At 39.0% G+C, this 15,068-nt stretch overlaps 1 protein-coding gene across 1 annotated transcript; it reads right to left on the reverse strand.

Annotated features, from left to right (window-relative positions):
- Positions 1-2,701: 2,701 nt before the first annotated feature.
- LOC141673916 (uncharacterized) lies at positions 2,702-5,398 on the reverse strand. The gene is made up of 3 exons (XM_074480644.1): positions 5,191-5,398; positions 3,335-3,717; positions 2,702-3,253 (listed from the first exon to the last, which is right to left on the reverse strand). The coding sequence occupies exons 1-3, from the start codon at positions 5,396-5,398 to the stop codon at positions 2,702-2,704; spliced, it is 1,143 nt and encodes a 380-aa protein (XP_074336745.1).
- Between the last annotated feature and the right edge of the window lie 9,670 nt (positions 5,399-15,068).

The raw sequence follows: 15,068 nt of genomic DNA on the forward strand, positions 1-15,068 counted from the left end.
ACATGGAACCCCCCAAAACTGTCAAGGATGTTCAGAAGCTCACAGGAAGGGTTGCTGCGTTAGGACGATTCATCTCCAAGTCAGGAGACAAGTGCTTGTCATTTTTCAAGTCACTAAAGAACATCAAAGACTTTGTATGGAGTGAGGAAAATCAGAAGGCATTTGAAGAGTTAAAGAAGTATATGGGCCAGGCCCCGTTGTTGGCCAAGCCAGTTCTGAATGAAGTTTTATTCTTGTACTTGGCTGTTTCAGAGAGCGCCTTGAGCGCCGTGTTGGTTAAGGAGGAACTGAAAGTCCAGAAACCCGTATACTATGTCAGCAAAATTTTGCATGGTGCTGAGTTGAATTATTCAGCCATTGAGAAATTCGCTTTAACCTTGGTAATGGCTTCAAGAAAGCTGCGTTCTTATTTTCAAGCTCACCAAATTGAAGTGTTAACAAATCAGCCACTGAGAAATATCATTCACAGTCCCAAGGCAAGTGGGAGACTGATTAAGTGGGCAATAGAGTTGGGAGAGTTCGATCTCAAGTATAAGCCACGTACGGCCATAAAAGCCCAGGCACTAGCTGACTTCGTGGTGGAATGTACCATACCCAACCAAGAAGTCGGGGGGCAGGAAGATACCATACCTCAAGACAAGGGAGTCGACAATGGGGACAAGGAGAAAGAATATTGGGTTCTCTATTTTGATGGAGCATCAAAAAGAAATTCCAGTGGAGCAGGGTTGGTTTTGCAAAGCGCTGATGGATTCTTAATTGAGTATGCCATGAAGCTAGACTTCCCAACCACAAACAATGAGGCAGAGTATGAAGCCCTGATTGCTGGCCTTGGTCTAGCTGGGACACTTAGAGTCAAAAACTTAAAGGTCCGTGGAGACTCGAAGTTGATCATATCCCAGGTAAAGGGAGAATTTGAGGCAAGGGATGATACGATGGCTAAGTATGTTCACCTAGTAAGGGCTGTCATGACCCAATTTAATGAATGCCATGTTGAACACATTCCAAGGGAAGAAAATGTTAAGGCAGATGCGCTATCAAAGTTCGCTTCGTCTGAGATTGAAGAAAGTTCAGGAAGTGTGTACTTCCATGTTTTGAAGACACGAAGCATAGATGTTAAGCTGCTGGCTCCCATAGGCTTGGGGACGTCATGGATTGATCCCATCAAGGCTCACATTCAGACCGGTTGGTTGCCAAGTGATGCAACTGAAGCACGGAAGTTAACTGTTCGGGCACTAAGGTACTCTTTGATAGATGGGATTCTTTACAAAAGATCTTTCGTGGTTCCCTACTTGAGGTGTCTCAGGCCCGATGAGGCACGCTTGGCTCTTGAAGAAGTGCATGAAGGTATTTGTGGACAACACTTGGGGGCAGGGCCTTGGCTCATAAGATAACTCGTTTAGGCTTCTATTGGCCAGAAATGATGGCTGATGCCAAAGAATATGTGAAGAAGTGTGATCGCTATCAGAAGCATGCACCAGTTGTTAGACAACCCCCCGAGATGCTGACCTCTATCAACTCGCCTATTCCCTTTGCCATGTGGGGGATGGATATTCTAGGGCCTTTTCCTATGGCCACGGCACAAAGGAAATTTCTGATTGTAGCCATTGATTATTTCACCAAGTGGATTGAAGCCAAACCCTTGGCCAAAATCACAACTAAGCAGGTTGCACAATTCCTGTGGGAAAATATTATGTGCCGATATGGAATTCCCCGTATCCTCGTCACTGACAATGGAACACAATTCAACAATGAGGAATTCAAGAAGTATTGTGAAGAAAATGAAATTGAGTTACGATTCACCTCTGTGGCTCACCCGCAAGCCAATGGGCAAGCAGAGGTAGCAAATCGGATAATCCTGGATGGACTAAAAAAGAGGATCGAGAAGTCAAGAAATAATTGGGTGGATGAGATACTTCCAATATTATGGGCCTATAGGACTACCTGTAGAGTCACGACAGGAGCAACTCCTTTCATGTTGGCATATGGGGCAGAAGCAGTAGTTCCTGTGGAGATATCGCATTCCTCTCCAAGGATTCAGACTTTCAATGCTGTAGAAAATGAGGAAGGGCAGAGGTTAGCCCTGGATCTAATTGATGAATTGTGAGATGAGGCACACGCCAAGATAGTAGAATATCAGAAAAAGGCTTCATTCTATTACAACCTAAGGGTTAAAGAGAGATTTTTTAAACAAGGAGATCTAGTCTTGAGAAAAATAGAGGCATCTGGTGTAGGACAAAAAGGGAAGCTTGCCCCGAATTGGGAAGGGCCGTACAGAGTCAAGAGTGTTCAAGGTAGAGGAACCTACAAGCTAGAGACTATGGATGGATTTGAAGTCCCGAGAACTTGGCATGCACAAAACCTGAAGGTTTACTATGTGTAGGGCAGCCGGATACGATTCTCACTCGTCAGGATGGCGAGTAGGTTGAAAAGCACCTTGAAGCTTTGCTTGCTTAGGATTTATATGTTTTAGTTTTATTACGAAGTTTATTATTACTTGTGTAAGGGACGAATCCCAGACAATTTTACGAAATTCATGAGTTCTTCAAAGTATGTTTGTGGCCTAACAAATAAAAGTCAAATGCATGGATGCAAGCATAGAAGGTGATAAATGAAATAGATCTGATAGATATTACAAAAATTCGATAAATAAAGTCTCGAAAATAGGATAAAAAACAGAAAGCCACGCAGGGCTGAAAAAGCTCTAAGGAGCTGAAGTACCCTCGGCATCCATATTATCATCCTCTCCACTCTCGCTGGATGTCTCTGTCGTCTCGGAGGAGGAGGAAGGGCTGTCGTCCTCAGCAGGTCTGGAAGAAGACTCGGGAGGAGGAAGGAGTGGATCCTGAGGAACATGGTCCGAGACAACTACTCGGGTACGAAACCTCTGTAGCAAAGCCTCGTCATCAGGGCAGATGTAGTCCGCCGGGTTAATATCAGGACAAGCCTCGTTCACGGTCCCAAGGGCCGTGTCCCAACCAGTCCTAAAAAACCCGGGAAAGACTGAATCATCCCTAATCCTCATGGATTGGGCAAACTCCTCCGAGTCCAGATAGTTGTCTATAGCTTTATCCTTCTCCGCCCGAAGTACCACCAGCTCGGCGTTAGACTCTCCGAGTTCTTCCTCTTTGCGCTTGAGCTTCTTCTCCAGGGTAGCATACTTCTTCTGTTGCCTCCTGAGGGCATTATCGGCCTTATCAGAAGCCCGCTTCCACGATTCGGCTTGCCTCACAGCGCCTTGAAAGTAGGCGTTAGACTGGAACAAAGCAATTAACAAAGTATAAGGCAAGAAAATGCTACAAGAATGAAAAATAAGTTCAAAAAAGAGAAGGCATACCGAAGCCAGAGACTGAGCTCCCATGAGCTTAATCCTCTCAAGATCAGGGGTGGCCACCACATCAGTAAAATCCTTGGGAGTCACGCTATGGTAAGACCAATCCCAAGCATGTTTCGTGGAACCAACTACGGTGTCCCCTCGGCGGAATCCCCAGAGAGGCTGAAAGGCGCCTGTGGCAGCAGCAGTAGGGGCAGCAGCAGTGATAGGAGCACCATGGCCTCCAGCTCCTTCAGTTGAAGCCTCCCCTATAGGCTCTTTGTGCTTCTTCAAAAAGATAGGCTCCGTGGCCTTTCCCCGGGTATCTAGGCCTGCGAGCCGAGCTTTCTTCATCCTAGCTGTTTCCTCAACCAAAGGAACATTGTCCTCGTTAATCTCCTTAGCAGCTGAAACAAAGCAAAGGACAAAATAAGTGATGTTAATAATGCATGAAATGAAATAAAATTGAGAAGGGAAGAAAAATACCCTGTTGAGAAACAGAGGATAGTCCCATATGAATCAGGGAAAACTCCTCTAAGAGAGTCCAGCTGGTGGTGGTGCCATCATCCTGAGTAAGCCCATTATAAATAATAGTTTCTTCAGGAGTTAAGTGAATGGATTTGAGGCTACCATCACTGACCTTCCCGAAGGAAGATCGAAAAAGTGTGCCCCAGTCACCATTCTCCCAACGTAACCCAACGAAACTATTCCTCCAATTTTGATTATTATCAGGAATAGAGGCGCTGTTAAAGATATGTTTGCTTTTGGGCCTTTGCTTGACATAGACCCAGCCACAGATATTGGAAGAACTATTATAACACTGAAAGACCTTCCTAAAAACGGCTATAGAAAGAGGAAAGCCCTCCCTAAGACAACAAACCATAAAACATAGAATATTCCTCCAGGCGTTTGGAGGAAGCTGACACGGATTAATTTGTAGATCAGCCAAAAGATGAGGAATAAAAGGATGGAAAGGAAACCTAAGCCCAGCATTAAGGGCATCTGTGTAAATGAAGAGAGTGTCGGGTCTCCAGTGGTAAGTACGGTCACCACCAGAGACTGGAACTAATCTAAGAGGAGGAAGGACGTTATAGCGAGCATTTAGTTTATTAAAATCTATGTTGTGCCAAGTATTACAATGATTAAAAGAGTCGAGATGTGCAGTGGAGGGATATTCATCCCCCCTAGTGTTAATCATATCAATTAAAGACATATATGAAGAGCGGATCTCGATATCCTTACCTCGTTTTGAAGCCGAGGCTATCTTGGCCGCCCTCTCAGAACTCTTGTCAGCCATTTAGTAAAGACTGGAAAAGAAGGCTGGAAGCTAAGGGAGGAAAGTTGAAAGTGGAGAAAGATTGGAGAGTTTTAGAAATAAATGAAGTGAAGAGTGAAGAGTGTGAGTGAGAGCACACCCCCCCCCCCACCTTTATATAGGAGGAAAAGAAGGAAATTGGGCCTAGAAAAGCCCATTCAGGCCCAAAAAAAGAAGGTTCTGGAAGCATCAGGAAATCTTTGGAAAATTCAAGAAAGAAAACTTGAGTTTTTTTGAAGATTCTGGAAGAATCCAGAAACAATCCTAGAGTAATTTGGAGTTTGGGTTTAGAAAACAAAAGCCCAGTTAAGGGCCCAAGTGTTGAAAGAGGCCCAAATGGTTTTAGGGGTGGAAAAGAAGTCCAGCTAAGATAAAAAAAAAAATTTTGGCCTGAACCCAAAACGTTGGCCCAAATTAAAAGCCCAGAATTAGAGGCCCAATTGAAAGGCCTGTGAAGCCCAGTAAGAGAATAAGCCCAGTTAAAATGGGCCCAAGTTTTAGCCCAGCATAAGGGGCCTAAATCCAAGTATGTACAAAAATTTATATACATGCATATGTTCTTGACCTGTTCGACCAGAAAACACAAAGAAGTCCTGGTCGAATGGCTTGAGCTCGAAATCAAGTCGATCAGGGTAAATAAAGGCCTTAATTCGACCAGGACCAGGATCAATTCGACCAGAAAATATAGAGAAATCCTGATCGAAGCCCCTGAGGTCGAGATCCTGTCGATCAGGGTTGAAAAGAAGGCTTAATTCGACTAAAATTAGACCCATTCGACCAAGAAACACGAAAGATTCCTGGTCGAAATCATTGAGGTCAAAATTCTGTCGACCTGGGCAGCAAGAGTAGCTTAATTCGGTCAAAAAGCAAGAATCCTGACCGAAAGGGACGAAAATCCTAGTCGAAAAAAAAAAAAGTCCTGGCCGAAATTCGACCAGGACTCCTGACCGAAAGCATCCTCCTCGAAAATCCTTCGACCAAGGCACAGCAGGGGCTAATTCGACCAGGATCCTGGTCGAATGGATTCTTGGTCGAAAATTGTATAAAAAAAAGGGAGAAAAAAGAGAAAAAAGAAAAGGAAGACAAAATCCTGGAAAATTACAAAAAAATAAGGAAATTCCTTAAAATAATTTCTGAAAAATGTTAATATTTTCAGAAATAAGGAATAAATCCAGAAAATAAAGGATAAATCCCAGAAATTAGGGAAAAAATCCAGAAATTAAGGATAAATCCCAGAAAATTAGGGAAAAATCCCAGAAATTAGGGGAAAAATCCAGAAATTAAGGATAAATCCCAGAAAATTAGGGAAAAAATCCAGAAATAAAGGATAAATCCCAGAAATTAGGGAAAAAATCCAGAAATTAAGGATAAATCCCAGAAAATTAGGGAAAAATCCCAGAAATTAGGAAAAAAATCCAGAAATTAAGGATAAATCCCAGAAAATTAGGGAAAAAATCCAGAAATTAAGGATAAATCCCAGAAAATTAGGGAAAAATCCAGAAATTAGGGAAAAATCCCAGAAAATTAGGATAAATCCCAGAAATTAAGGGAAAAATCCAGAAATTAGGGAAAATCCCAGAAAATTAGGGAAAAATTCCTGGAAATTAAGATAATTTCTGAATAAAAGGAAGATTCATTGTAAATGTGTAGGTCGCTCCACACTTTACGCAAAAACGAAACCCTGTAAGGGAACGAATAGACTTAACTTCTGCGAAACCTAATCAATGTTTCCCAAAAGTTGGGGGGCAAATGATAGGGATAAATAAATTATGCTTGTATAATTAAATACTGCATTAATTGTACGAGCTGTGGGCTGCTAGGCCCAATAAAAAGATATATGATACTCAGACCAGAAAGGTTAAGCCTGATGGACCAGATCAGGCCTGATGGAATAAAAAAGGCCCAAAAACCCTGATTATTAATTAATTTCGTAATTAATTAATAAGGGACAAATCAGATGTTGAAAAGAGTCCCGATAAGGATATAAATCCTTGGAGATTAGCCTCAAAGGGACCTAAAAGGATAAGGAATCAGTTTCCTACTATCTAGGACTCCAAAGTCCATTCTAATTATGAGACTTGCCCACCAAGTCTCCTATACCAAGTTCAATTCAAGGACTCCCAACATCTATATAAGGGGTCTCACCCCCACCAATCAGAACTACGTTTTTTGGCTTGATTCTCTAATTCACAGAGATACGTAGGCATCTCGTAAAGGCAGATTGAGTCACGAAACACGAGAGCAGCCATTAAAGGCCTTGAGCTCCCGAATCTTAGTATTAAATATAGCAAGTAATAACCTTAGTTTTTTTATCCATAACACTCATTTAAATTTCAACGATATAAATGAGCTAGTAAAGAAAGATCTTGTGAGAGGACTGCCAAAATCAGTATTTGCTCCTGATGGCCTTTGTGATTCATGTCGAAAGGAAAAACAAAGAAAATCTTCATTCAGGAGAAAAATTGAATCTTCAATTCTTGAGCTTATCACCTACTGCATGTTGATCTATTTGGTCCAGTCAATGTCATGTCTATTGCAAAAAAGAAATATGCTATGGTTATAGTGGATGAGTTCACAAGATACACTTGGGTGTATTTCTTGCACAAGAAGAATGAAACTGTATCTACTCTAAATGATCATGTCAGACAGTTGGATAAGTTGGTCAAAGATTATGTTAAAATCATAAGAAGTGATAATGGCACTGAGTTCAAGAATTCAATAATGGAAGAGTTCTGCAAAGAGCATGGAATTAAGCAGGAATTTTCTGCACCTGGAACTCCACAGCAAAATGGAGTTGTAGAAAGAAAGAACAGGACTCTCATTGAAGCTGCACGAACTATGCTTGATGAAGCAAAGCTACCAACCTACTTTTGGGTTGAAGCTGTGCAGACTACTTATTTTACACAGAATGCTACACTCATAAACAAGCATGGAAAAACACGATATGAGATGGTGAAGAAAAAGAAGACAAATATGAAATACTTTCATGTATTTGGATGTAAGTGTTTTATTTTTAAGACTCATCCTGAACAGCTATCAAAATTTGATCTAAAAGCTGATGAAGGAATTTTTGTTGGATATCCATTTTCCACAAAAGCCTTCAGAGTCTACAATTTAAGAACAAGGGTTGTCATGGAATCTATCAATGTATCTTTTGATGATAAGAAGATTACTGGACTTGAAGATTTCAATGATCATGATCAGCTGAGATTTGAAAATGACGATTTAAATTCTGATTCTGTAAATTCTGATGACTTAAATCCTGATCCTATAAGTTTTGACGGGTTAAGTTCTGATGTCATTGAAACTGTGATAACTACTCCAAGGGAAAATGCACCTGTCCAGGGGGAGCAAGCTGAAGATCCTACCATAACTCAAGACTCTCAAGAAGCATCAGTTCTATCACTGGCTCTTCAAGTTCTGATTCATCAAATTCTGATGAGCCAAATTCTGATAATTCTGGAAACTCTGATACTTCAAAACCTGAAGGATCCAACTCAAATTATGAAGTGTCAGAGAGCATAACTACAGGGGGAGCATCGGACAATGCTGATGGAGATAGCATTGATCATGGGGGAGGATCCAGTTCTAGAAATCAACTTCCATCTGCAAGGAAGTGGACCAAATCACATACACCTGACTTAATAATTGGAGATCCTGAAGCAGGTGTTAGAACTAGAACTGCAACATCAAATGAATGTCTCTATCATTCTTTTCTATCTCATACTGAACCAAAGAAAGTGGATGAAGCTCTTCAAGATGCTAATTGGGTGCAAGCAATGTAGGAAGAGTTAAATGAATTTGAAAGAAATAAAGTCTGGACCCTAGTGCCAAGACCAAAGAACAGATCAATTGTTGGCAAAAAATGGGTATTCAGAAGAAAAACTGATAGTGATGGCATAATTACAAGAAACAAAGCAAGACTGGTTGTTAAAGGTTACTCTCAATAGGATGGTATTTATTATGATGAAACATTTGCACCAGTTGCTAGATTGGAAGCCATAAGAATCTTTTTGGCTTATGTTGCTCACAAAAAGTTTAAAGTCTTTCAAATGGATATGAAAAGTGTTTTTCTCAATGGAGAATTGGAAGAAGAGGTATATGTTGAACAACCTCCAGGATTTGTAGATCCAAAATTTCCTAATCATGTCTACAGACTTGACAAAGCACTTTATGGCCTTAAGCAAGCTCCAAGAGCATGGTATGAGACTTTAGCTCAATTCCTTCTGGAAAGTGGATTTAACAGAGGCACAATTGATAAAAAACTGTTCTATCTCAACCATGGAAAGGACTTACTTTTGGTACAAATATATGTTGATGATATCATATTTGGTTCTACGAATGCCAAATTCTGTGAAAGATTTGCAAAGCTAATACAGTCAAGATATCAAATGAGTATGATGGGAGAACTTAGTTATTTTCTGGGACTTCATGTCAAGCAAAATGAAGAAGGTACTTTCATAAATCAATCCAAGTACACCAGAAATTTACTGAAGAAATTTAAAATATAAGATTGTTCAACTGCATCCACTCTCATGGCCACTGCAACCAAGTTAGATAAAGATACTGGTTTATCAGTAGATATTACTAACTACAGAGGTATGATTGGCTCTTTACTCTATTTAACTGCAAGTAGACCTGATATCATGTATGCTACCTGTCTTTGTGCAAGATTTCATGCTGATCCAAGAGAACCTCATCTAATAGCTGTGAAAAGAATTTTCAAGTACCTCAAGGGTATAGCTGATCTAGGATTATGGTATCCTAGAGAATCAGATTTTAAGCTAATAGGTTACTCAGATGCAGATTTTGCAGGATGCAAAATAGACAGGAAAAGCACTAGTGGAAGTTGCCAATTTCTTGGAGGCAGATTGGTTTCTTGGTTTAGCAAGAAACATAAATCAATTTCCACATCAATTACAGAAGCAGAATATATTGCTGTAGGAAGCTGTTGTGTACAGATTCTTTGGATGAAGAATCAGTTACTGGACTATGGGTTAGAATTTTCTAAAATACCTATTTATTGTGATAATCAAAGTGCTATTGCTATGACAAGTAATCCAGTTCAACACTCAATGACAAAGCACATCAACATTAGGTACCATTTCATAAGGGAACATGTGATGGAAGGTACAGTGGAATTGCATTTTGTTCCAACAGATCAACAACTAGCAGATATCTTCACAAAACCTCTATGTAAAGCTACTTTTACAAGACTGGTAAATGCACTTGGAATGGTTTCAGGTTCTTTCTCAAAATCTGCTTAGTTTTTGTTCTCATGCATCAGACTTTATGATCAGTATTTACAGATTATTTTATCTCCATGTAATCTGTGCTTTAATTGTAATACATTAAATACTGATTGTTATCTGATGTGGATCTATATACTCTGATAGTGTTTTGAATGTTCTGTGACTATTCAATCCAATGAGGATAACTGTGCTAGATGCTGACCTAGTAGTCTTTAACATACTAGAAATCCCATATTTGAATTAGTTGTTTATGTGGAAATTCATTAACACAAGCAAATTCTGATGTTGAGCTTAGTCAAATTTACTTTTTGTATCTTATTACTAAGTCACAAACTAGATTCTTGCTTCTTATCTGTCAAATTCTGATGTCAGTAAATCTTAAGGATGAACCACATGCTTGATAAGCCTCACTTATCTAAAGAAAAGAAAAGAAAATTGAAGTCAGGTACTCCTTTGAGATCTAGAGTAAATATATGGAAGGGAAGACCCAAGTGCATTGCCGGTATTAACTAATATACATTAGAAAAGTAAATAAATTTTTCTTGATGACTTTTCATATTCTCTGATTACTGGAGAAATACTCTGATAGTAGAATAAATTCTGATAGCAGTTGTGACTCACTTACACTGAGAAGTCAATGTAAAAGAGAATTTCAAAAGATGCATAAAATGAGTACAAACAGTTGAGGTGGATTCTTGCATAAATTTATTCTATAGTAGACTTCATTATTAAAGACATATTTTTAGCACTTTTCTTAGTTATGCCTTATTTCTAAGATGTATTGAAGTTTATCAGACTTTAATATTTATCTGATATTTTGCTAATGCACACTATCACTCCATATGAATGATAAAAATTACTCTGGTGATTAAGTTATTTTAGACAAACAAGAAAGTGTCCTTTGCATAAATTCTGAGGACAAGTTCTGATGAAAGCTCTGATGATTAAACTCTGAAGAAACAAGTCAGTATTTGTATGAAGAATCACAGATACAAACATTCACTTTTTGAGTACAGAAGCCATGTTCTGATGACCGTTAAATTCTGATAATAGTCAAGTTCTGATATTAACTCCTGATGCAAACTCTGATGCTTACGTGGCATTATTTATTTACTTGACTTATTTTTGGTAAATACTGTAATGGTCATATTTTATTAGAATATAATTAGGTGAGATAAAAATAGTCATAATCATTTAGTAAGTGGGAAGCGTATTTTCCCTGAAACACTGCATGTGCACATTTATTACTGCTTATTACCCGTGCCCACTAATAATGTTTTGACTAATGATATGCTGCCAGGTGTCTAAAGTCTGTTCTGCTTCAATCATAACAGTTGTCTAATAGAGAGTATAAATATGGGAGTAAAAAGATATTATAATCTTTTACCTACTTTTCTTTCTCTAATCTCTCTTATTCTCTCTCTCACTAATATTCTCTGAAGCTATTTTCTTATAGGCCTTTTATCAAACACCTTGTGTACACTCTATTTTCTCACTAATTTTTCACAGAAATGGCACTAAAAGACATCGTTTTCATTGGAGCTAAGTTTGTTCCTAACAATTACTCAGTTATTCTTAGCAAGGATAAAGCTCCATCAGAACATCACTTCATCCAAGACTTTTTGTCTCGAAGTGAAATAGGCTATGCTTTGAGCCAACCAGACACACTCTCAGGAACTCAAGTGATGGAGTTTTGGAGGAGTGGTGTGTATGATGATGGTGGAGCAAATGGGTCCCCTAGTATTATCTTCACAACAGGGGAGGATGAACATGTGGTGACTGTGTCTACAGTTCGCCAAGCTCTACATCTGCCACAAAACTGCACTTTTTCCACAGTTGAGGAGCCAGCTCTTCAACAGCTAATGGCCAATATGGGCTATGAAAAGACTTTGGCAAAGCTTGGACAACTAAAGAGACCCCACATCAGGAGGGAGTGGAGTTTCTTCTTTGACTGCATCACAAGAACCTTTGCAAACAAGTGTTCAAACTTTGATGCAATTCCTATTTTAAGTCGGTAAATTGGGTATGCTCTGATTACTCAATCTCATTTTGATTATCCTACTGCTGTACAAGAATTCATAGGGGATAGGATGACAGAAGATAGAAATACTGTATATTTTGCTAGATTCTGTCAACTTATTTACAGCTTTTGTAACTCTGATGCACCCCAACTAGCAAGTGAGTTGATTTCACCATTTAAACTTTCTAAGAGAGCATTTAATGACTTATTATCTACTGATAATAAGAAACTGTTCTAAGACCCCTCCAAATTCCACAATCAGTCAAACAGTTTTTAGTAAACTCTGACCCAGCCACATACACTACTAAATATCCTGATGTACAACCATCCCAACCTCCATCAGCACCTCCAACCACTACACAACCAACCACCTCTTAACCTCAACCTACCATCAGAACATACTTCCAACCAGCTCAATTCCAACAACAACCATCAGCACCTACCATCAAACCTTCATCCTCCAGACAAAAGAGAGCAAAGTCTGTTCCTAAATCTCCATCAAGGAGAAGAAGGATGATTCTCAGGGATGACTCTGATAATGAAGAGGAGCAAGTACAGGTTCATGCATCAGAACATGTGACTGTTGCAGCTGAAAATATGAGTTTTTAGAAAGAAGTAGAAGCTGAAGGGTCAACCCATCAGATAAATGCTGAAGCTGAGGGTTCTAATACTTTGAAGAGAAAGAGAACTGTAAGTTCTGATGCTACTCAGGCAACTCCTACACCATCTAGGAGATCTAAGAAACAGAGGGCAGGAAGGCACATGGCTCAACCTCCATCAGAGGATACTGAAGAAGCTGAGGAAGGGGATTAGGAATCTTTGATCTCAAAAGAACCAATTATCATTGAAGCCCTTCCAAAACCAAAAGATACTGTTACAGATACAGTGATCACACCTCCTATCTCTCCAATCAAATCTACAGATAATGCTGAAGAACAAGACACAAGTTCTGACATAGATATTCACAATCTGAATATTCCTATTATTCTTTATCTGGAAGCTCCAACATCAGCTCAACCATCTACAGTCAACTCTCCAATCTGAAATGTTGAGATACCATCTACACCAATTCTGGAGATAAATTCTGATGATCAGAATTTAGATGATGCTACTGCAGAATCTCCAACAGCAACACACACACTAGTACTGTCTAAAGATAATGAGTCTTCTTCAAGTTCTAAAGATAGTGTTTTTGTTGATACTCCAGCTCCCATTCTAGGAAAAGAGGCACTTATTGAGAAGTTTGTTGAGCAAGCTGCTCCTATTCCTTGGGAAGATACTCACAGAGGTGTGGAGTGGACTAAGAAGTGGAATGAAACTGATTTCATTCCAAGATCCAAAGTACTGACAGACCATATTGGAAAAGCTGATGAGTTGCTCACAAATTCTGATTTCAAGACACAACTCAAAGTCACAGCTCTATCTACTAAAAATCTTCAAGGTCTACACTCTCAAACTCATGCCAATGTTGATAAACTTCTTGAGTCAGCTGAAAAGCTAGATATGACTCTCAAGTTAGACAAGTCAAGACTTATCAGACCTATACATGAGAAGGTTGAAGCAATTGAAAAAGCTCAAGAGAAGCAACAGGCCCAAATTCCTGAGGTCTTACAGAATCAAGCCTCTCAACAAGCTCAACTTAATGAAATCCAATCTTCAGTTGAACTTCTTCTCTCTCTCCTACTACCTGATGATGCTAAAAAGGGGGAGAAGGTAGCTAAGTCCAAATGCTCACCTACTCTGATACTGAAGAAGAAGGATGACAAAGATGATGACCAGGGAAACTCTGATAAGAGTAGAGGTCATGAAAAAGATCAAGGTCAAGGGCAAAGCAGCAAGGTTTCTTCTAGGAAACTAATCTCTGATGTAAGCAAATCTTCTATTCAAAAGAAGACAAGTTCCGAAGATGCTCAAACTCAAAATCTGATAGCAAGTGCTAATAATCAAAATCTGATATCAAGTTCTGATGAGCAAAGTCTAACGACAAAGCCTGATGTTCTGATTCAAGGTGGAAGTCAATACTCTCAGAAGTTTCTGCAAACTTTGAAGCTTAAGGGAAAGCAGACTACTGTCTACTACAAAGATCCCAAGATTCAAACACTTGATGAAGAGATTGCTAGAAGATTATTTCTGAAACATAATCCTGGAATGGATTTAGAAAATCTCAAGGAGGAAGAAGCTAGATTTAAAGCTGAAAAGACAAATTTAAAGCCAAAAGCTTCTGTTGTAAAGAAACCTCCAAGGCCTAAGGAAAAATGCATTGTGATCAAGGAGAAATCAAATACTGAGGCATCAAAGCCCAAAACAAGATCACAGATTGAGATTAATCCCAAAGATAAAGGAAAGGGAAAAGTTGATGAACCAATAAAGCCACAGGAGATGAAAATTCCTCAAATTCTGATAAAACCTGTGTGCAAACTGGTTCAAGTTCATGATGATACTCTTATTGAAGATGAATATTTTCAAACTCTGAAAAGAAGGAAGATAACTGAAGAATCCAAGACAACCTCTGACAGAGCTCAAGTTGTTCAGAGTGAAGAACAACAAGAAATAACAAGTTTTGATAAAGTCATCAAGACATCAACCTCTGACAGTGCTCAAGTTGATTTAGACAAGATGAAAGTAGCTGGCAAAAAGAAACTTCTATGGAAAAATGTCAAACCATCAGATCCAAAGAAAAGCCAATTGTTGTCTGATTTCATGACTATTGGGTTAAATTCTAGAGAACCAAGAGATAGAGCAGGGCTAGGTTCCGATGAAGCTAAGATCAAGACAGGAGTTGAAGTTGCTACTAGAGATCCATTTTTGTTAACTGACAAACCTCTTGAAGATGTTACACAGAAACACCTTGATAAGGTTATCTCTGTTCAATGGTACTGGATACTCATGACAAGCATAATGTCAAAGAAAATCTGATTCTATTTATTGAAGATGGAAGGACATATCAAATGTCAGAATCAGATGTACTGAACAAATCTTTGAAAGAACTTCAATTTTTTCATTATCTTTTAGAGATAAAGTCTGATATTACCAGGAGATGGTAAAATTTCATATTGAAGACCATAAGAGATAAAGCAAGAATTTCTGGTTCAAGGGTTACATAATTCATTCCTAATATTATTGAAGATGATGGAAGTGAAATTCCAATGAAGAAGGATTCTGCTAAACTTG

This window comes from Apium graveolens, chromosome 7, assembly GCF_009905375.1.
Source record: "Apium graveolens cultivar Ventura chromosome 7, ASM990537v1, whole genome shotgun sequence".
Taxonomy (NCBI): Eukaryota; Viridiplantae; Streptophyta; class Magnoliopsida; order Apiales; family Apiaceae; genus Apium; species Apium graveolens.